General features: G+C 30.5%; 1 protein-coding gene across 1 annotated transcript; it reads left to right on the forward strand.

Annotated features, from left to right (window-relative positions):
- Nucleotides 1–17,407: 17,407 nt before the first annotated feature.
- LOC120070583 (putative polyamine transporter At3g13620) lies at nucleotides 17,408–19,149 on the forward strand. The gene has a single exon (XM_039022388.2). The coding sequence runs from the start codon at nucleotides 17,546–17,548 to the stop codon at nucleotides 18,980–18,982; it is 1,437 nt and encodes a 478-aa protein (XP_038878316.1). The 5' UTR covers nucleotides 17,408–17,545; the 3' UTR covers nucleotides 18,983–19,149.
- Nucleotides 19,150–23,925: the final 4,776 nt, after the last annotated feature.

Raw genomic sequence — 23,925 nt, forward strand, 5'->3', positions numbered from 1 at the left:
CCATGAATCACCGACTCAATAATCCTATCATTTCAGAGATTTGTCCGAGTAGGAAGCTGGGAATATAGCTACACAAGATGGAATTTACTCATTCTCGTCTTTAGGGTAAGTAGATCAATTATTCTTTAAAGTGTTGACTTCGAGTCTTGAACAATGGGACCCCTCCCTCTCATTGGCCCAAGAAGGTTTTGTTTATGGAAGAACCATAAATAAGTTGTTCATTAGAGGATCAGAGAGACTTAAGAAGAAAGAGGTAACTATAAGAGTAAAATAGTAATTTGACCCAAATGTAGTACGAGCAATTCGTGAAGGGTTAATTTATTGATAATTAGTTATATCCATGGATACAGAAATATATTTATAGTGCGAAGAGCGCAGTTGTGGCTGTTTAGTGGAGTGACCACAATTAATGAATGTTGATTAATTTAATTAAAGACTTTAATTAATTAATCTTGTATCATTGGAGCTTCTAATTTGTGAGTCCATTAGGTTCCCTTGCTAATTCACTAAGAATAAACCAAGGAATATTTAGTTTTGGAAGATTTTGAACTGTTCAAATTATAAGGGAATTTAAGTTAATTATATATGATACAATTAATACATTGTATATGATACAATTAATATAACGTATATAGATACATTAGATTATAAAGTTAATTTTGAATGAGATTCAAAGTTAAACAATATAATATGAGAGAATAATGTATGTGAATAAGATCTAAATATTAGATTTAATATGAATGAGATTCATATTAAAACTATAGATTAAAATTAATATGAATGAGATTCATACTAAAACTGTAGGTTAAAATTAATATGAATGAGTTTCATGTTAAAACTATATGTTAAATTTAATATGAATGAGTTTCATATTAAAATTTATACATTTAGATCTTTGTGGTCCAATGAATGTTAAAACTCGAGGAGGATCTAAGTATTTCATCAGTTTTATTGATGATTATTCTAGATATGGCTATGTTTACTTGATGCATCATAAGTTCGAAACCCTTGAAAAGTTCAAAAAGCATAAGACTAAAGTTGAGAACTTATTAAGTAAACAGATTAAAACCCTTAGATCAGATCAAGGCAGCGAGTATATGGATTTATAATTTCAGAACTATTTGGTAGAACATGGAATTCAATTCCAACTCACTGCACCTGGTACACCACAACAAAACGGTGTAGCAAAAAGGAGAAATCAAACCCTGTTAGACATGGTTCATTCAATGATGAGTTCTGCCTAGTTACCTCTGTTATGTATGCAATGCAGAGTGTTGTATATATTTTGAACATGGTTCCCTCAAAAAGTGTTTCAGAAACACCATACGAGTTGTGAAGCAAACGTAAAGATAGTTTACGTCACTTCAGAATGTGGGGATGCTCGACATATGTGTTGGTGTAAAACCCTAAGAAATTAGAATGACGCTAAAAAATATGCCTATTTGTAGGATACCTTAAAGAACAAAAGGTGGTTTATTTTTATGATCCTTAAGAAGACAAAGTACTTGTATCGAAAAATATCACATTCTTAAAGGAAGACCACATAAAAAATCATTAACCTCATAGTAAACTGGTATTAAATGAGATGTCCAGAGAGTCTACAAATAAATCAACAAAAGTTGTTAATCAAGCTGGTTCTTCAACAAAAGTTGTTAAAGAAACTAGTCTATCACATCCGTCTCACGAGTTGAGAATTCCTTGACGTAGAGAGAGGATTGTTCAATAGCCTGATCGACACATGGGTTTAACAGAAACTTAGATCATCATACTTGATGATGACTTAGAGGATCCATTGACCTTTAATTAGGCAATGAAAGATGTAGATAGAAACCAATGGTAAAAGCCATGGACCTTGAAATGGAGTTTATATACTTCAATTCTATTTGAAAACTTGTAGATCAATCAGGTGGGGTAAAACCTATTGGTTGCAAGTGGATCTACAAGAGAAAACGAGATCAAACTGGTAAGGTACATACCTACAAAGCCAAACTCGTGGCAAAAGGTTTTATCCAATGGGAGGGGGTAGACTATGAAGAAAGTTTCTCTCCTGTTGTCATGATTAAATCTATTATTATGTTTTTGTCCATTTCTGCTTTTTATGATTATGAAATATGAAAAATGGATGTCAAAACAATCTTTTTGAATGAATATCTTGAAGAAAGTATTTATATGTCTCAACCAGAAGGGTGCATTGAACAAGATCAAGAGCAAAAGGTGTGTAAGCTTAAAAAATCCATTTATGGATTGAAATAAGCGTCTCGATCCTGGAATATGAAATTTGACACTACGATCAAATCTTATGGCTTTGAACAAAACGTTGATGAATCTTGTGTTTACAAGAAGATAATCAATAAAACTTTAGCTTTTCTGGTACTTTATGTTGATGATATCCTGCTCATTGGGAATGAGATAGGATTCCTTACTGACATTAAGAGATGGCTAGCATCACAATTCCAAATGAAAGATTTGGGAAATGCGCATTATGTTTTTGGGATCCAAATAGTTCGAAATCGCAAGAATAGAACGCTAGCTCTATCTCAAGCATCTTATATTGACAAAATGTTGTCGAGATATAATATGCAAGATTCCAAAGAAAGGTTTGTTGCCTTTTAGATACGGAATTTATTTGTCTAAGGAACAATGTCCTAAGACACCTCAAGAAGTTGAAGGAATGAAAAGAATTCCTTCTGCATCAGTAGTCTGGAGCTTATTGTACGCTATGTTATGTACACGTCCAGACATATGCTTTGCAGTTGAAATAGTCAACAGGTTCTAGTGCAACCTTGAACATAGTCATTGGACTGTTGTCAAGAACATCCTCAAGTATCTTTGAAGAATGAGGAACTATATGTTCGTGTACGACTCAAAAGATTTAATCCTTACAGGATACACTGATTCTGACCAATGTAGATTATAGGAAATCTACTTTAAGGTCAATATTCACTTTAAATGGAGGAGCTATAGTATGGAGGAGCTATAATATGGAGAAGCATCAAACAAAGTTGTATTACTGACTCCACCATGGAAGCTGAATACGTAGCTGCATGTGAAGTAGCTAAAGAAGCAGTATGGCTTAGAAAATTCTTGACTGATTTAGAAATGGTTCCAAACATGCATTTGTCAATCACCCTGTATTGTGATAACAATGAAACAGTTGTCGACTCAAAGGAACCTAGAAGCCATAAACGCGGAAAGCACATTGAGTAAAAGTATCATCTCATTAGGAAGATAGTACACCAAGGAGACGTAATAGTCACAAAAATAGCCTATGAAGATAAACTTGTTGATCCATTTACGAAGGCCTTCACGGCTAAAGTGTTCGAGGGTCACCTGGTAGGACTTGGAATACAAGCTTCATCAATCTAGGGCAATTATAGAATATCAAGGATATCTAGGTACCCTAGTTATTGTATTTTTCTCTCATACTCAACATTGTATATTTGTATATATTTAAAACCCACTAGAGTTTTAAATAGAAGATTTTTGTGGAGGTTTACTACAAAGCTTGAAGGAGAATTTCATTGAAAAAGTAAAGAATTTGTGGAAATCATCAAAAGTATTCAACTTGAAATCCTATTAAAAAAAATTGTGAACTAGCATGCTTGTTACTCAAATTAATGGAATTAGAGTGCTTAATAATTATGTTTGTTTCCAAGTTATGCATGTTAACTCTATCACACTCAGCCATCAACATTATCAATAGACAATGACGGTACTAATCCATGGGACTTGGAACAAGAAACTCAATGTAACGAACCTGTGCTTAATAACGAGAGATCGTAGGATTTACTTCAATGAATTGTAGTCCTTTAGAAGAGCGTGATCCTTTCATGGCTGGTAATAAGAGATCAGTAGGATTGAATTTTATGGATTATGGTTCTTCAGAAGAGTGTGATCTTTTCATGGTTGTTAATGAGAGATCAACAGGATTGAATTCCATGTCTTTATGTCATACATAATATTTGTTTCCTCTCACCTTCTCCTTGTTTAGACTAACTTTATCCTTCAAGGCAGTCTTGAGGGAGTTGATTGTCCTCTCTCAAATAATTGTAACCCAATCAAGACTATTGTAATAATCTATGTCCTCAACATCTTCAAATAGAGTAGGACATTCTTCTGCTTGTTCTTTCCCATCATTGCAATCTCTGTGTAAAACACTAAGGTGATTTAACAGCATCATCGTCATTTTCAATCTTCAAGTTCTTGTATTCTTCTTCTAGTAAATTTAGGTGGAATGCATCCGAAGTCAATTGATTATCAAAATACCTTGTTGCAAATTCTTGTAAGGACTCCTCACTCTGAACAATTCGCATAGGGGACTGCCATAAACCAGTAATCAACAAAAACTCGTCTTTTGAAAATGTGATGACCTTTTTGAAGGAGTAATATAACATGCAACGGAAGATTTCAGAATCAATAAGCACTTAAACAACGTTTAATTTGAGTTTAAAACATGTTATTCATATGACATTCATAAGAAGGTTTGAAACGCATATTATCTTTGAAGATATCTTCCACAAATTCAGCAGAATTTCACCAACATTGAGTTTGAATCTTCAAGAAGACCACCACCAAGATCTTCTCCACTATGCTCAAGAAGAAATGTGTGGTGGAAACACTTAAATCAAGCTGAATTGAGGATGAACTAGTGAGGGTTGAGTAGAGTTTTCAGTTTTTTCCAATTCAGTAAGTTAAAACTCAAAAGAATCAATAATCTTTCTGCATGGAGCTTCTATATATAGATAGAAATCATGCAAACCAATAGGACTGCATGGATGGCACTACCTACTTGGCGATTATTGCAAAATTCATTTGGAATTTGGTGAGAATCCATTCAAAAGTAGTTAGTGGATTTTTCCCAAAAATTGGAAAAATCCACTAACTTAAAAGAAAAAAATGATTTCAAATAAAACCATTTTTTTTTAAATTAGTTTCATAAAATTAATTCAAAAATAATCAATTTAAATAAAATTAATTTTAATTTTAATTAAACTTTTTAATTAAAAGAATATTAATTTAATATATGAATATTAAATTAATAAAATAATAATTTCACCAATATGATTCAATTTCATATTTAAATCATAATTTAAATATTAATTGATTCTCTAATTTCGTTTAATTTCAACTATATTAAACATTTTTAATTGTATCATATACAATCAATTGAAAACCCTAAAATTGAATTTGAACATTTCAAATTCATAACCCTAATTTCAAACATCAATACTCTATTTGTTATTTCAATTTAAGAGCTAGTAGAGGGACCTAATGGGCCTACAGATCATGAGCTCCAACAATTTGTAATTAATTCGTACTCCTTAATCGAATTAATTACTATTCATTAACTATCAAGGCATACCACTATAGCTGGATAGTTGCACTTTCCTCACTATAGATATATTTTTGTCCATGTAAACCATAATCAGTAAGTCGATCCTTCACAGGTCGTTCGTAATTACAGCTGGGTTAAAATTATCGTTTTACCCCTATAAATACATCTTGTTCCTTAAGTTCCCACTAACCCTCTAATGAACAATTGATTCATAATACTACTTATGAATCATGTCCCTCTCTATTATGAGAAGGCGAAGCCCTGATTGTTCAAGACCTGGAATCAACACTTAAGAGAACAACCTATTTGTTAACCTTAAAACGGGTAAGAGTGAATTCCATCTTGCAGGGCTCTGTCCCTAGCTATCTATCCGGTCTTATCCCTAAAATGGAAAGCTTATTGAGTAGTGTTGTTGGACTACTTTCACCCATGTAAATCAAAAGATAATCCCGAATAAACAGGAGTTCATAGCTAGCTCAAGATTAAGATCGAGTTATCCCAGGTTACCTTAGTATTAAATAGTCAGTTTTAACAGTAAATGGTCTTATAAAGAAAAATGACTATTTCATGGTCCAGTCTTTATGCAAACTCATTGCATAGGATGCCCTCACTCACATGTCTTTACATGAATGATCTGTGGATCACATTATTTGTATTACTTGTTAGTTTTAGGGCTTCAATCAAACCAAATATTTTGATGATAACAAACTCAGATTTTTTGTACTAACATTTTAGTGTTTCAGAGTCACTATCTTGTAGAGCTTGGAAAGACGATTCCAACGCAATTTGAATCGCTCAAATCGAAGTTCAAACGAGAAAGTTATAAGCAAAAGAAAATTGGAGAGGAAATCCAACGTGACAGTAACACGTGGCACCTTGCTGACGTGGCATTTGATATGACGGCTGATGTGGCACACAAACAGTCAATATTGATGACGTGGTGGATGACGTGACGCTCCAACCGGTCATTTTTTGCTGACGTGGCACATTGTTGTGACAGTGACGTGGCGACCGTAGACGAATGAGATAATGACAAGTGGCAGTCACCCAGCTTCACGTGCGGACGCGCGCGTGCACTGCACGTGCCTGCAGTTTCTTCACAGAATGCAGCGCGTGACGCTCAATCTCCTCCCCTATGCGAGTGGTGCTCATATCATCCGACTATTTTTTATTTTCATTTTTATTTTCTTATTTTCCTTTAATTTTCTGATCTAATTTTCTCCAAATTCTCACCAAATTTCAGCCTTTTCAAATTTGATTTCCTTCCTAAATTTTCATCCTTTAAATCTTTTTTATTCTTCAAATCTCAATAATTCCAATCTTTCAAAATTCCTTTTCAAATCCTTTCCTTTTCTATTTTATTCAATCTCCACCTTTCATTTGCAATCATATCCAATGGTCAAAATTTATCCCCATCGCCTATAAATTCGACTTGATTTTACTCTTCATATACACACACCAAAAGCTATCAAGTCTTAAGCTCTCAATTCTCTCTACTCTCAAATTCTTGTCCTCCTTGCTCCTAAATTAGCCTAGAGTTATTTTTGTGAGGTTTTTTTTTTAATGCTCAACTTGTGTATTTAGCCTTCGAGAGGTAATATTGTGAGGTTTTCTTTTAATTTTTGGGAATTGTATTAAGGTGTGGGTACACCTTGAGTTGTGAGAAAAAGAAATTGGTTTGATCCTGACCCAATAAAAAAGATCTTGGGTTTTTCTTTAGCCTAGGAAAAAGAGGGCGTGTGTCGGTTTGGTCCTCATCTGCAAGAGGATCACTTAGTGAAATACCCAAGGAGTCTTGGAGAGTGGAGTAGGCAATTTGCCGAACCACTATAATTCCCGGTGTTTTCTCTTCCTCTCTCTCTTTTATTTCTTGTTTTCAAATTTTTTGCTTCTTGTCTTAGTTATTTTTTTAATCTTTCCAAATTGCATGATTTAATTTTTAGTGTGTTATTTAAATTTATCCTTGATTAAATTGTCTTTAAATTTGAAGTTATCATAGCTTGCATGATTTAAGTTTTGTCTTGCATAAATTTTCTTTAATCAAATTAGTGGGTTAACTTTATTGAGCATTGTTTGAAGATAAAATTATTTTTTTAAAAAAATTGGTAGTCAACCCTATTCACCCCCCTCTGTGTTGCCTTAGATCCTACATTACCTATACAAAATGGGCCACATCCAATAGTGTTACCAGGATGAGATACCCAATTTCATCCATATACTTATAGACCATTTAGGCTATATACTATTAACTTGATCCTGTTTATGTCACCACATAAAGTTAAAGTATTCATACTATAGCCATGGATATGTTTATTGGATTTTCATAATAGAATGCAAAATCAACAACTTTATTGAATAAAATACTCAATAATATTTTATTGATAAATAGAATGTTTAACACAAAATTTATGAACTGCGTTCTAGGATATTCCCACATTTTCCTCTAACAAAGAAGTTAATCAAGTCCACTATCTGCTTCTTCACTTCCCTCAACAACATATGGTGGATAAGTGGGTTGTGAATACAAGGTCAACGTTTAAAAATCACCCAAAAATTGTTCTCGTATACATCTCTAACTGCCCTCCGGTATGCTTCTTCTTCACACAATCTTGTTGGTATTCGCAATGTGGGCCAGACTCGTTACTTGCCGGAAACGTATCAACTTTAGTATTTCAAAGCTTTTGACATCTTAAATTACTCCTGCATGAAATGAACATTCAATCTATCAGTTAACGTGTTCTTAAAAAAAAAAAAAAAAGAAAGTCAGTAACAATACATACTATTAAAGTCTCTCTATACTCGCTCTCGCTTGTCTTGTTCTTGGGTGTCTCACTCTCGCCTATTATTCTCTCGTCGATCTCGCTCTCGCTTGTCTCGCTATCACTCTTGCCAGTCTCAATCTTGCTGATCTTGCTCTTGCCTATATTGTTCTCCCAAATCTCGCTCTCACTTTATCTAGCTCTAACTATATCGTCTTCATCCTTAACCCATGCAGAACACATCAAAACCCAAAATAAAAACAGGCGTAACCGATTACTAAACCTCGAAACCCACAGAACATGCCGACCGATTCTAACCCAACGAAACCTAAACAGACACAACATGCACGACAAAGATTAAATTCACTTACCCAAGAGCTACGAATGCGACAACAGATGGATAATGATTTTGCAAAGCGAGATTGAGCAACACTTGTGAAGAATATCAAGCGACACCTTCTAAAAGACCGTTACGTTTGGAGAGAGATATTTCATTTCGTATTGAGACAAAAGGAGGACAATTTTGTAATCTCATATCATGATGACGTCAGCAGAGAGTCAATTAACATTTTTTTTTAAAAAAAATGGTCATTTGGTATTATGGACCCAAATTTTGGTGTGATGTAAATTAAATAGAAAATGAAAAAAAAAAAAAAAAAAAAAAACCTTTACCTAATAAGCAAATTATTCAAACTCTATAACATAGGAATTCAAGAATTGTGGTGACTAAAGAAGGAATGTGCAAATTATCTTTGGCCAAATTAGGAAGTTAATTGAACTAAACTCAAAATCTCACAAAGCTACAAATTTAGCCTCAATCTAACTCTAAATCAGCGTTATGTGCCTAATTGAACATAAAAATTTCAATAATATTCTTGATGTCTTATGTTAGATTACAAAGAAAATACAACATTAATCTCAAGGAATTTGGTAAAAAAAATGGGCCTAATCTGTCACTATCCTCCAGCAAACTCCCCACACTTGACCTAAGAAGCATTGAAACGATACCAGTACTGTGGGAATGTTACACAATGTTGAGCTAACACCAAAGATTAAAATATAGATGTCGATATTTATATCAATATTTTACGGATATACCTATAATTATATCGATAAAATATCGATATTGACGAATATTTTTATAAGTCCTGAAATTTATAGATTTTATTTAAATTTTGTTTTTACTCTAAAACTAAATTATGGATTTTATTATTATTATTATTATTATTAACTCATATTCTATTTACGTAAACAGAATATGAGTTTATAATATTAATTATTATTTTATCTATATATTTTTTACAAAAATTGTGGTATAAAAAGTTAGTTATTTTCTAATTTTCATTTCAACTTTTCATACTTACTAAATTGTTTTAATATTTAAGACTTTCTACCTTAAACCATAAATATGGTAGTATTTAAATAGAAAGCTTGAGTATGATATTGTAATATTTAAATTTTAACTTTTAGAAATTATAGGATTAAATTATATTATTACACTTATAATAATATTATTTTTATAATGAATTTTTATATTATTTTCTTTGAATGAAAAATTTATTGGAAATAACTCATTTAATATATATAATTTTATTTGATTGAGAATAAATAAAATTACTAAAAAAGAATATATTAAAAAAACAAATGGAGATCCTTGCGAAATTCCTGTCGCAAATTAGAATTTCACGGGGATGGAGAATTCCCCATCTCTGCTTCGTAGACATCCCTAATGATAACTTGTTTAAAAATCATAATATATTCATTATCGATTTAAATTTATTTTTGAAATTTTTTGATTTTATTATTTTTTTAAAAATATCTATCAAAATTAAAATTTTATCGAGATTTCCACCAAAATTTTCATAAAATGGAGACTTTAATATCTCTATCGTTATCAACATTTTAAACATGGCTAACACCGAACACGAAAATTGAAGATTAAAATAAAATGAGGAAAGAAAAAGAAAAGAGGAAGGCTGATTTGACAGTAGAGAGTGTGTTGGGCATTGCAAGGAAATAAAGTAATAAAACGAAAGAGAGCATATCGAATCGTATTTTGATTTGGACGCAAATTTCTTGGACAACGCTATTTAATTTTCTCATAGGTAGCGTAAAGATACAAACCGAATCCTCAAAAAAAAAAAAAAACTAACAGAATTTTCGAATAATTCTATTTTTAATTACATTTATTATGTCCGATCCAAAAGTACTGACCTGGATTTTTCCAAATTTCTATTTCTTTTTTCTTTTCTTTTTCCTTTTACGTATTTTATATCAACACGTTGATGTCACCATGCTTTGATTGTATATTGCTCAAACAATAAATAAAAACTAGTCCTCACAATTCATCTTAATACCATCTTTGGATCATAAATATTATTTTATAAATATAAATATTAAATATTTGAGATTTAAATATCGTATAGGATAATTAATATCTAGAAGTTAAAGATGTGTGTTCTATTATGTAATTAAATATAAAAGTACAATTATTCTAGTCATCAATAAGTTTAATATTATTTAATCAATAAAAAAAATAAATGAATAATTTTATATTAAATATTATTAATTAATTTGATTTAATTATTATACAATAATTAGAATATTGATATTCATAATGATGATGATTTATATTAAATAATTAAAGTAGCATAAAATGTTAATTGTAAATATATTAGTTGAAAATTAAGTCTAATTAATATATGTGTATTTAATAATTAATTAAAATTAATAATTATGAGTAATGGATATTAATTTATTAATTAATTAGCCTATATTTTTACTAGTCTGATAAAAATTTCACACTTTTATAGGGTATTAAAAATTCCTCATCATTTGTTTTAAAAATTGAAATTCTATGGTATTAAATATCTTTCTAAAATTCCATGGGTCACCTTTGGGGCAATTGCAATTTGTAGCATTTTTAAGGATAATAACAAAGTGTATAATATCATTTTAAAAAATTTACAAATATAGCCAAGTCTATCAGCGATAGACTTTTATCGTTGATAGACTCTTACTAGCGATATTGTCTATCACTGATAGATTCCTATCTAAATTTTGTCATATTTATACTTTTTTTTATATATTATGTCATATTTGTTAATACTTTGGATTTGATTGTTATATTTGCAACTGTCCCAAAAAACGTTGAAACAAACAAACTCTTAACAATATCTACAAATATAACACAATCATAGGTACACCTCATATTAATAATAGAAATTTATCACTTATTAAACGTGTTTATAGGATCTCTAAATTTACAATTATTTGTCTAATAAATCTCCTACCATATTTGAATTTTGTATTTGAAAGGATCCTGAACTTTTACTTTGGTATCTGATAGGCTTATCAAATTTTAAAACATTAAATAGGTCAATGAACAAGTTTAGTAAGACAATTTTAAAAAAATAAAATAAAAAGCTAATAAATTTATGATTTAACTATATAAATATCTAATTCCTCTAAATTTAGAAGTTAGAAACTTCATCCTTTTTTAAAGTTACCTAATTTATCTTCTATATTAATAATAATTATAAAGAAATAAGTATAAATAAATAAATTGATTTTTTTTTATATATAATAGGCTAAATTAGAAATAAATTGAAAATTTTTTGTATTAATATAGGCTATATTAAGAAAGGGAGAAATGCCTTTAGGAAGTAAATCATATATGTAGATTTCTTAAAACTAAACTTTGAGCCTTCGGACAAATAAAAATTATCATTCAACGAAAAGATTAAAATATAAATGCAGTTTTTATTTTCTTCAAATAAATAAAATATAAATGCAGTTGATATTCGAGATTTTAATTTTTAATGTATCAAAAATGAATAAATATTTATATAATTAAAAAGTTTCAAAAACTATTTCAATCAATAATCGATCGAGTTCTTTTCCCTTCTTAGAAATATCTAGTATTTATAGTTATACCGATGACAAATTAATAATCTTTTTCTTATTTTAAATTTATACGAGACATATTTAAGGAAAAAAAATGTATGAGACATTAGAGATACTAGTAAATTCTTAAAATTTTGTAATAATATTAAACATTCAATTTGCATAAATGTTGACTCCAAGTGATAGGAATAGAGACGGTTGATAAGAAAGAAAAAAAGTATATTAAAAAATCACTTTTGGAAGTTGATGTAAGTATCAATTTAGTCCTAAAATTTAATTGGTAACAATTTTGTCTTTACACTTTACTAAATATCAATTTAGTTTTTGTTCAAATTTTAAGGTGATCCATCACATAGAACATAGATGTTAAATAAGATGTCCTAGCAATCACAGAGACAACAAGTTACAAACAACAAAACAAAAGAATTGAAAGGATACGTGATTACTTGTTGCGGAAGTGATCGCGTCCTAATTTTAATTTTACATAACATGCAGAAAATATAGAAGACAGAAACAAGATATACAAGATCTATTAAGCATATATTTATGTATAAATTAAATAGGAAAAAGAGATTCAAAAGTCACATACCATTGAAGACTAATCTCTTCTCAATTCCTCTCCAGAACTCAAACATGATGAATACTTTGATTGTAAAAACGCAGTAAGCAATCGAACACCACCACGCAGGAACCTCGTTATTCTCAGGGTAGAGAATCAATGACAGTTGTGGGCTTCAAGATGGAGAAAGGATTTGAAGGAAATAATTTGAGAGAACAAGTAAATATCACAAGCACACCAACATCTACACACTTTAGGTGTATTTATAAGTGGGCAAGAGGAAGATGAAAGAACAAATCCATTCATCTTTCATATACCAATTAATGAGAGAATATGAAGAAAAATTGTTATTTAAAACCAATTATTTAATTAAAAAAATTAATTAAACAAAAAACTATTTTTTTCTCTAATTAATAATTATACATAACTTAACAAATTCATTCATCTTCCATATGCCAATTAATGAAAGACTATGAATAGAAAAGGTTATTTAAAACCAATTCTCTAATTAAAAATATTTAATTAAACAAAAAACTAATTTTTCTTTAATTAATATATATATACACATAAATTAACTAATTTAATATTATATATATATATATATATATATATATATAGACTCGTTATCTCATTTAATCAACAATATTTAATATGGATCAAATTCATATTAATATTTGTATCATATTCAAATAATTATTTTTCTCTCAAATAAATCTTTATATTATAATTATGATATACATTATATTATATCTCATAATTATATATTATATAATCATTAGTTCCCTTATTAATTTGAACAATATTTAATATGGACCTATAGTTAAGCTCCAATGGTACTCGATTAATTAATCAAACTCTTTAATTAAATTAATCAACTTCCCTTAACTGTCGATCACTCAACCAAAGACCAACCGTTGCACTATTCGCACTATAGATATATTTTTGTGTCTATTGGATATAACTAATCAACAGTACACCGACCCTTCACAAATTGCTCGTAAGTATAGCTAAGCCAAAATTATTGTTTTGTCCTTATAGTTACATCTAACTTCTTAAGTATCATTGACCCCTCTAATGAACAATAAGTTATAGTCCAACTATAACATAACCCCTCTCGGGCTAGGAAGGAGTGTAGTGCCACATTGTTCGAGTATCGAAATCAGTTCTTAAGTGAGCAATTTCTCTATTTTCTCTAACTATAGAGAATGAATGAATTTCTTTCTGTATAGTTGTGTTCTCAACTCCCCAATTAGAAAAATTCTCAAAATGGTAGACATATTGAGTCAGCGAAACTGGACAATCTCACCCATGTAAATCAAATGATCGCCTTCATAAGTAAAAGTTCATGACTCACTCAAAATTCAGGTCAAGTCACCTATGGTCATCCTGGTAAAATGTAAGCCCCTACTAACAACGGTGTTATATAGAGAGATTATTTATTTCATGGTCTGATTTTATACAAACTCTTTGTATAGAATACCACTGCTCACATGTCTTCACATGAATGGTCAGGATCAAATCATTTGTAGCACTTTACAACAACTGTAATAACTAAAAATCAGGCCATATTCGTAGTGTGATAAGGATAGTACTCAGTCTTATCCATCTACTACAGACTGTTTAAATTATCACTTAAACATGATCCACCTGTGTATCTATACATGCTTGTTTAAGTTTCGGAAGATAACTTTGGATTGGTTTTTGTGAGTTAATGCAACTAAATGCCAAATAAAATACCTCTTTTTTTATTAGATAAATAAAGTGGTTGTACAAAACAATTACAAATTACAAGACCCATGAGATTTAGAGCATCAACCCCAATAAGAAGAATACTCAAAGTTTTTGTAACTTAATTTGATGATATACCACCTAAGTTTGTGGAGAAGTGCGCTCGTGAAAGATATTTTGCTAATATGAAAAAGTCAAGTATTTACAACGTTGTACTTATCTGTAAAATAATGGCAATCACAGTTACACGCGTAGAGCCTAACTTATTTGATCACCTAGGCTCCCGCTAGATGTGAAACTCCTTCTCAATAGAAGTCAGACTCCCCCTATGTGAACGTTAGTGAAGAGATACTTGGCTTCCCTTTAAGTATGGGAGACTCTCTCTCACCATGAAGTTATCTTTCCTCCTTCTTGTGAACTCACATTCACTTGAAGAAATTATGCAGCCTAAGTTTGAGAACTTCTTCTCTAAGAACATTACCTTAGGATCCCCTTAATGATGAGAATCACTTCTCTATCAAAACTGCCTTAGACTTTCCCTAAGGATGAAGAATGCCTCTTAAGAATGAATTAACCACAGCATGAGCAATTATAGAACCAATCGACAAGAATCAAGAGTATTCCTTGCTTTATGAACAATGAACAACAGAGAGGATTTTTATTCTTCTGTAAAAAAACACAATAAACGTTGTCACACAAAAACATATGTGGCACCCTAGCAAGGCTACTTTTTGCACTTAATAGCACAATGGAAAGAAGAAAAATATTCCCATTAAAATTTGGTAGACTATAAACTAGGAAAGCAACCCAGAAACACAGTGTCCTGTGAGACATCTTCTAAGACATATTTTGAGACAACATTGAAATAGCTGAAGGAATAAATTTTAGAACCATTAAACAAATATATAGCCAATTACACATCTCTAACAAACTCCTCCTTTAGCTAATATAGTTTTTTAGGACAACAAATTTTTTAACAAAGATCCAAAACCTTAACAAGCATTTAAGAACCAACCATAAATACCAAATGAATTGATAAAGGATATTAAATTGTTCGATAGCAGAAGATAATGGAAAGTTCACTACCAAACCACAAAATAAGCAAGTTCAACAGAATCAAACCAAGACACCCAAAACATAGTCAGCTCACACGAATACAGTCAAAGCAAAAACCAACGAAGATACAAGAATCTTCCCCTCTGCCTTGAAAAAAAAAAGTCCAAACAAGGTCGATAATTCTATTCTATAGAAGAGTCCATCTCTTGAAAGGAACCAACAAGTCCAGTATCAGTAACAACTACCCTCATTATTTGGATAAGTAATATAACTTCTTGCTTTCACTCAGTAGCATGATCAATTACATTAGCAAGAGTGAATTTCAACAGACAAAGAGTGAATAGGTCATCTTCAAACAAAGAATTCACCATTTTAGCATTAGGAACATTTTCGTTGTCTATAGAAGATGGAGGGGCAATTTCTGGCACATGTTGACCCTGAAAATAGTTTGTAGTTAAATGTAAGAAGGGCGATAACAGGACCTACAGGTTTATCAGAGGAAATCAAATATGGTTTCTAGGACAATAATATTCCACAAATGAGGCGAGTATAAGTAATAGGCAGCCTAGGGGTTTGAGATCTTATATGACGCTTTAGCTAATTATGACAAAGACACCATAATCAAATAGAGCAGACTTCCTAATCTGGTACAATAAGCATGCCAAAGCCAATGAAAGACCGAAGTGATGCGATGAGGGACATCAATTAGCAATTCTAATATGAAATAGAATCACATATTTGACATTTAGCTTAATAATAGCTAATTGACTAGTCTTTGGCCACACCTTTCTCAACACCCTGTCAATTCCAGCACAAGTTCCTTCATATATGATCTTAATTCTGTAGTATTAGGCGACATAATTTTGTCAACCTTTCTATTTATCACAGTGGCAAAAAAACACAAAACTATGTTCATACACATGAACTCCATAATAATCAAGAGAACTTGAATTGTTAAAGTTTTTGAGAAAGATTTTTAACAAATTCCTGAATTAACTTAGGGTAATAAGGACTGAGATTATTATGAAATCAGATTTCACAAGTAACTCCATTACCTCCGAATAGTTGTGAGCACGATCTGACAATTCTTTCTCAGTAATAATTTTTCGTTTCATCACATATTTCTTGATTTACTATCTATCTTTTACCCATGTTTTAAGAAATCAAGCAAAAATTTAAAAATTAAAAAAAAAAAGGTAGTTTTTAAAAACTTGTTTTGTTTTAGAATTTAGCTATGTATTCAACGTTTGTACTTAAGAAAAATGCAAATCATTATAAAAAATTAAGAGAAAATAAACTTAATTTTCAAAAATAAAAAACAAAAAACAAATGGTTATCAAGTTGGAGAAAGTTAACGTTTAATCTCTATAGTTTGATAAAACCTTGTAAAAAGTGGTTTGATAAAATCACCGTTAGGCTTGGCAAAGGACCTGGGATAGGGCCGTCCCCGCGAGGGATATTTCCCCCCACCCCGACGGGGAAACGAGTCCCCGTGGGACCCATCCCCGACCTTTTTTAAAAAAATATATATAAATATAAAAATATTTGTAATTAATATATATATAATAATAATAAATTTAATCGGAGCGGGGACGGGGACCTAAATAGGATCCCCGGTTTGAAACGGGGTCCCGATCGAGACCTGGGGGATCTTACCCAACCCTAATCACCATAAAGATTTTTTATGATTTTTTTTTTAAAATAAAATTATTTATAAAGATTTTATCAAACCATAAAGATTAATTCTAATTATAAATTATAAGGGACTAAATCATATCTTTCTCCAAATCATATAACTAAATTTAAAATTTAATCAAAATTTATAATTAAAAAAGAAACTATTCAATGATTACATTATATTGCTTTCTTAAACGTTGATTATAACAAAATACAAATTCGATATATTTTACAATTCTTTCTTATATGCATTATACTACTTTGTTACAATCTACTCAAATAATTTCTTGTCAAAGTCAATAATAGCACATCTTAATATCCAACAATGTGGGCCACCGCTCATCTTCAAGCCATTTATTTCCTCGAAACTAAAAAGGAAAAAAAAAAACAGATAAATAATAATATTATTAATAATAATAAATAATAACAATCTTGTTGATATTTTTCTATTATTTTTTTAAATTTTTTTTATAAGGCTCTATTTTAGACGTATCTTCTTCGTTTGTTTAGCATCTCCCAATAATCATGGCGGACAAAAAACAACAGTCCCTCAACAACTTCAACTCCAACCAACCGGCCACCGCCGATTCCTCAACTCAAATCCTCCCCACCACCACCACTCCGGCCCCCGCCGCCGCCAGAAAAAAGCTCACTCTAATCCCCCTCATCTTCCTTATCTACTTCGAGGTCGCTGGCGGTCCTTACGGCGAGGAACCTGCCGTCCAAGCCGCCGGTCCCCTCCTGGCCATCATCGGCTTCATCGTTTTCCCTTTCATATGGAGTGTCCCCGAGGCGCTAATCACGGCGGAGCTCTCCACCGCCTTCCCCGGCAACGGCGGATTCGTCATTTGGGCCGAGAGAGCCTTTGGACCCTTCTGGGGTTCTCTCATGGGAACCTGGAAACTCCTCAGCGGCGTCATCAACATCGCCGCCTTCCCAGTCCTCTGTATTGATTACATCAAAAAAATGGCTCCGCCTCTCGAATCCGGCTGGCCCCGCCGCATCGCCATCCTCGCTTCCACCCTCATCCTCGCCCTTCTCAACTACATCGGTCTCACCATCGTCGGATACGTCGCCGTCGTTTTAGCCTTCTTGTCTCTATTACCCTTCATTTTAATGACCTTCATTTCAATCCCCAAAATCAAACCCCATCGATGGCTGATTTTGGGCGATAAAAAAAGGGATTGGAATCTATACCTCAACACTCTGTTTTGGAACCTCAATTTTTGGGATAATGTCAGTACACTCGCCGGAGAAGTCGAAAACCCCCAAAAAACATTTCCAATGGCTCTGTTCGTCTCTGTAATTTTCACCTGTCTTTCTTACTTAATCCCACTCTTGGCCGTAATCGGCGCTGTAGATGTAGAACAATCCGCTTGGGGTTCTGGATTCCACGCCCAAGCCGCCGAAACAATCGCCGGAAAATGGCTGAAAATCCTCCTGGAAATCGGTTCATCGTTATCAGCAATTGGGCTTTTCGAAGCCCAATTAAGCAGCAGCGCGTATCAAATTCTGGGTATGGCGGAAATTGGGATTTTACCCAAATTCTTCGCCGCTAGAGCGAAATGGTTCAATACTCCATGGATTGGGATTGTGATTTGTACGGCGATTTCGCTAGCGGTTTCGTACATGGATTTCGCTGACATTGTAGCGTCGGCGAATTTCATTTACAGTTTGGGGATGTTGTTGGAATTTTCATCGTTTGTTTGGTTGAGATGGAAGCATCCAGGGATGAAAAGGCCGTTCAAGGTTCCATTGAAGCTGCCTGGTTTGATCGTGATGTGTTTGATTCCGTCGGCGTTTTTGGTGGTTGTGATGGTGTTTACTCATACGAATGTGTTCTTGGTGAGTGCTGCAATGACAGTGGGTGGGATTTTATGGTTTGGATTGATGAAGATTTGTAAGAAGAAGAAGATATTGGAGTTTAATCCTGAAACTGAAGCCATTGTTGAAGAATTGTGAGACAAATAATGTTATAGTTGTTATGAAGAAGTTGCAGGTTACTCTGTTTTTGTGTTGATTTCAATTTTAATTTACTGCTTTCGAATTTGTAGATATTTGTAGTTGGCATAGTCTACAACTTGGTGTTCTTCCTTGTTTCTAAGGAAACCTTTTAGGGTTTTTGATCATTTTGATTTCTTTGTCGTTGTTTCCAATGATGATTTTGTAACCTAATTGTTCATATGATTTTATGAATTTGTGGAAAATAGGGATAGGAGGATTACATTTTCTTCAAAAAAAAAAAAAAAAATTAATAAAGTTGAGGCAAAAAAGTATAATGAGATATTTTTGCATATTCATTTTGGGTTTTTACAATCAATTCCCTTGTTATTAGATAGAGATTTGTTGCCTTCTTTTTTTTACCCTTTAGAATTTTTTTTTTCCCAATACATATGTATGGATTTCCTAATAATAATAATAATTGTGGATAGTGAAATTTAGTATGTGAGTTTGTAATATTTGAGAGGATTCGAAGGATAGTCTGGTACAATAGACTCAACGATTGTTGGTGATAGTTTAGAGAATTAAGAGAAATGGAGAGATTAGAGTATTTTTAACATAGTGCAAATGTCATGAGCCCATCTTGGTTATTTAGAAATCTGGTTTGGTAAAGATCGTTTACTAATTAACTTCTTGGGTCATTAATCAAACTATTACTAACGATTATGAATCTAAGCATAACTTTGCCTTTATGGGTCGACCTTCATACTTAGCCAAGATTCATTGAGTTATTATGACAACAAGCGCAATAATGATAGAGAAAATCATGTCAAACATATCTAATAATTTATTTGGATGAGATGAGATGACATAAGGTGAATTTTAATGTGTCATATCTAACTTTTTAAGTCTGTGTCAAATAAGTTATTTTTTCAAAGATAATAGGAGAAACCTCAATACATATATAAACTCTTCTCTTTGACTAAAGAGATAATACAATTTAAAAAATATCTCTTTCTAAACAAAATAATCATCGAGAGAATTTAACACAACAACAACAATATGAGTTGAACTATTAATTTCGAAAATTTTTTATTACGTTCTAAATTAAAACTTTATAAAGTCGTTTAACTCCAATTTTGCATCTAAATTTTGAAATTGTTTATTAGAAGTTTAATATTATAAGATTTTTTTAAATGAATTTATGGGATATATGATTGAAAGATATGTTAAACACAAACTTCACATTTTCTTTTCTTTTCTTTTCTTTTCTTTCTATTTTTTTTTAAATAATAGAATCATTGAAGTTAGAACCTAGTCAACAAATAACTAATTTTGAATACTGAAAATTAAAATTTTAGATTGACTTAATTTAATTAGTCCTAATTAATACAATTAAATATATTTAACATATTAACTAACTAATCAACAAATTAAGTAATTAAGTAATTACATTAATAGAATAAGCATGAATTTGTAAAACTAAATTAAGTATATATTTTAATAAAATATTATTGATATATTCCATTCAAGTAATTAATTAATTTTTTTTTAGTAAAATGAATATTAATTAATTAAGTATATAAAAATCAAAATCAAAACTTGAAAACTCATACTTTTGTAAGAAGGATACGTAAATAAATATTAATCTCATGCCCATAGGCCATCCCTATATAAATCTCATACCAAAAAGGGATATCATATATTCTTACTCATTTTCATCTTCAATTGTCTTTAATAATCATTTATCACCTTAGCTAGGGTCTATTTTTTTTTATTGATATCTTCTTTATAAATAATAAACTATATAATATTTTAATTGTTCATTTCATCTTTACTAGTTTAAAGACTAGAGAATTTGGGTAAATCCTTAAAAAAAAAAAAACATCTTCATAGGCTAATTAAAGTGATCTAAAATTAAACTTGAGAAACTCTTGAAATGACTTTAAGAAACAAAAAGGAAAAGAAAAGCTTTTTAGTATAAATTTTGTAATGATTTAATATTATTAAAAGTGTTGTTATATATGTGTGAAATTATCGATTTATACCACTAAACTTTAGGAGTTATATCAATTTAAACTCCGATATTTTATTAAGTGTGTCAATTTACATTTTTATTATGTTCTACATCAATTATAGTTATCTATTTCATTAAATTTGACATTTGAAGAAGTCCACATTCGTAAGATTTGAATGCATTGATGATTTTCAAATGTAATCTTAACTTAGAAGTTTAATTGAAAAATTTTTATGCTTTGTACCATACCTTTCAAACTAAATCTGAAGGAAAATGTTAATTGATACTCATAGAAGTTCAGGATTTAAATTGATACAATCCAATATTTATTGGTGTAAATCGATATTTTTCAAAATAATAATAATAAATGTAAAGGACTAACCATTTGAAATACTCTTAAGAATTATTTAGATAAACTATAAATTATAAATTTAAGGCTAAATTATAAGAAATATCTTTAAACTTTGTGTTTTGTGTCAAAAATATCTCCAAAGTTTCAAAAGCTTCATAAATACCCTAAAAGTTTTAAAAAGAATTCAAAATTACTCTTATCGTTAGTTTTGGATGGAAATCGTTAGTATGTTATTTAAAAATATCTCAAAATTTTTAATAGTATCAAAATACCTATAAACTTAAAAAGGTTTTTAAAAATACCATAATCATTGATATATATATAGTAGTCATTAATACCTCGTTGTAAAAATAACTTTAAAATTAAAAAAAAATACAAAAAAGTTTTGAAATGCTACATGGTTAGTATAATGATCAACTTATTTGAAGTTTTCTTGAGTTAAAAAAACAACTAGTTTTAGAACAAATTATATACATATCCTCATTTTTTTTTCATATAGATACTCTTATTTTTCTCCACTTGTCCAATTCTTACATCATTTTTCTCACCAACTAAAATATAACCAATCCAATAAAATCCCAAAAAATTGCAAAATCAAAATCCACCCTCAAAACATACCAAAAACATACATAGCTAAATACAATATATATATATATATATATATATATATTATCACACTCAATTACTAATATACGATCTTGATAAAACATTTAAGTCCTAAAGTCTCTTTGTGCTCCCGTTATTATTGTTTCAGTCTATGTACCTTAATTAAAATGTACATATTTATTTATTTATGGGTAAACAAATGTCAATAGATAACAAAAAGTTGAGTAAAATGATAACGAAGAAGAGAGTGGAGAAAAAAAAGGAAATAGAGAAGTAAGAGTGAGAAGATATCAACACTTGTTGTCCATGCACTAAGAGTAAAGTATAGTTTTGAATTATTAAGGCTTTATTTGGTAACCATTTTGTTTTTTATTTTTATTTTTTTTAAAATTAAGTCTACGAACACTATTTCCATCTCCAAATTTCTTACTTTGTAATATACTTTTCACCAATGGTTTAAAAAACCAACTCAGATTTTGACAACTAAAAAAGTAGCTTGTTTTTTAAATTTGACTAAGAATTAAACAAAAAATCAAATGGTTACCAAACGAGACTTAAATAAACATTTTATAATTTCTAAACAAGTTAATATTTCTATTGTATATGTTATATTTACGTTAATAGTATTTTGTTGCTCATTTTTTTTATGTTTCATAAATTTTTTACAATGTTATAGAAATATCTATTCAATCGTCAATCTATATTAAATCTATAAAAATGGGGAATTTTCATCCAAATTTAATACTAACATTTAAAAATATATCTGCGTTTTTTTTTTTGGCAGCAGTAATTTTTATTTTATTTTTATTTTTTTGAAGGAATTTTTACTCACCGTTGAAGAAGGAAAATGGGGAAGAGAATCTATAACCTAATCTATATCATACCTGAAAGCCACATCAAATCTTCGTTGGGTGGGCCACTTTGATTTGAAAGTTGAATTGTCCTTAGAATTGACCCTTTTTTTGTTGCAAGAAAAAGCTCCCATTTGTTATTTTTGTTATCTAATACACACATTTTATTTTTACGGATTTTTGTTCCAAAGGTTAGATTTGAAGATTTAGAGCTCTTAAGCCCAACCCTTATTTAAGAAAGAATCTATGAAATCTTGATTTTTTCTATTTTTTTATAGCACTATTTAAGCCTATGAGTTATCTTTTTTTTTTTTTTTCCTAATTTAATTTATGAAGTTCGTCAGCCAACTATCAAACACTACCTTTGGCGATCTCTGACAAACTTTTGGTCACCAATTTCGACGATCACCTCCAACTAACCTCTGATCGCTACTTCTATGCAGACTCCTATCAGCAAACTTCTGACCGCCAACTCCAGCGACCGCTGTCGGCCAATCTCTAACTGCCACTTCTCATAACTCCACTAGCAAACTTTTCGCTACCAAATCCGATAACCGTCACGAAACCAAACAAATTTGTAAAACATTTTTAAGAAATTTTTAAATAAAATTGAAATTTTGAAAAATATTTTTTTATATTATTCCAAGCAGTCCATGATATTTACTAAAATACACTTTCTTTTTCTTCTCATTCTTTTTTCTTTTGGAGTTTTTTAAAATTATTATTATTTTTAATTCTCTCTCACTTTCTTTATTTAAAATAAATGTTTTATTTGTTTTAGGAGATTTTGTTTATTTTCTTCTATTTTGACTAGATCACTTATCTATTGAGATTTCATGTATATGTCAAATATCTTGGTAATATAATAAAAATGTAAATATATATTGAATATATTGTTTGGTGTAAGATGATATATTGTACAAATCATACGATTCACACACTTATCAAATATACACTGATTTATTTCTAGCAAGTTTAAATATAGAGTGCTATATATATCAAATATAGCTTCTTTTCTCCTTCAAAACTTTTGGTTAATTCTTGCTTCATTTATGAGGATAACAATTTTCGAATTTTTGAGAAACTTTTCTTACTTGTATAGGTTCTAAAAATAAAACTATTTTGAAAATTTTATAAC

The sequence above is a fragment of the Benincasa hispida genome, chromosome 2 (assembly GCF_027475165.1).
Source record: "Benincasa hispida cultivar pf3 chromosome 2, pf3_genome.v1.1, whole genome shotgun sequence".
NCBI lineage: Eukaryota > Viridiplantae > Streptophyta > Magnoliopsida > Cucurbitales > Cucurbitaceae > Benincasa > Benincasa hispida.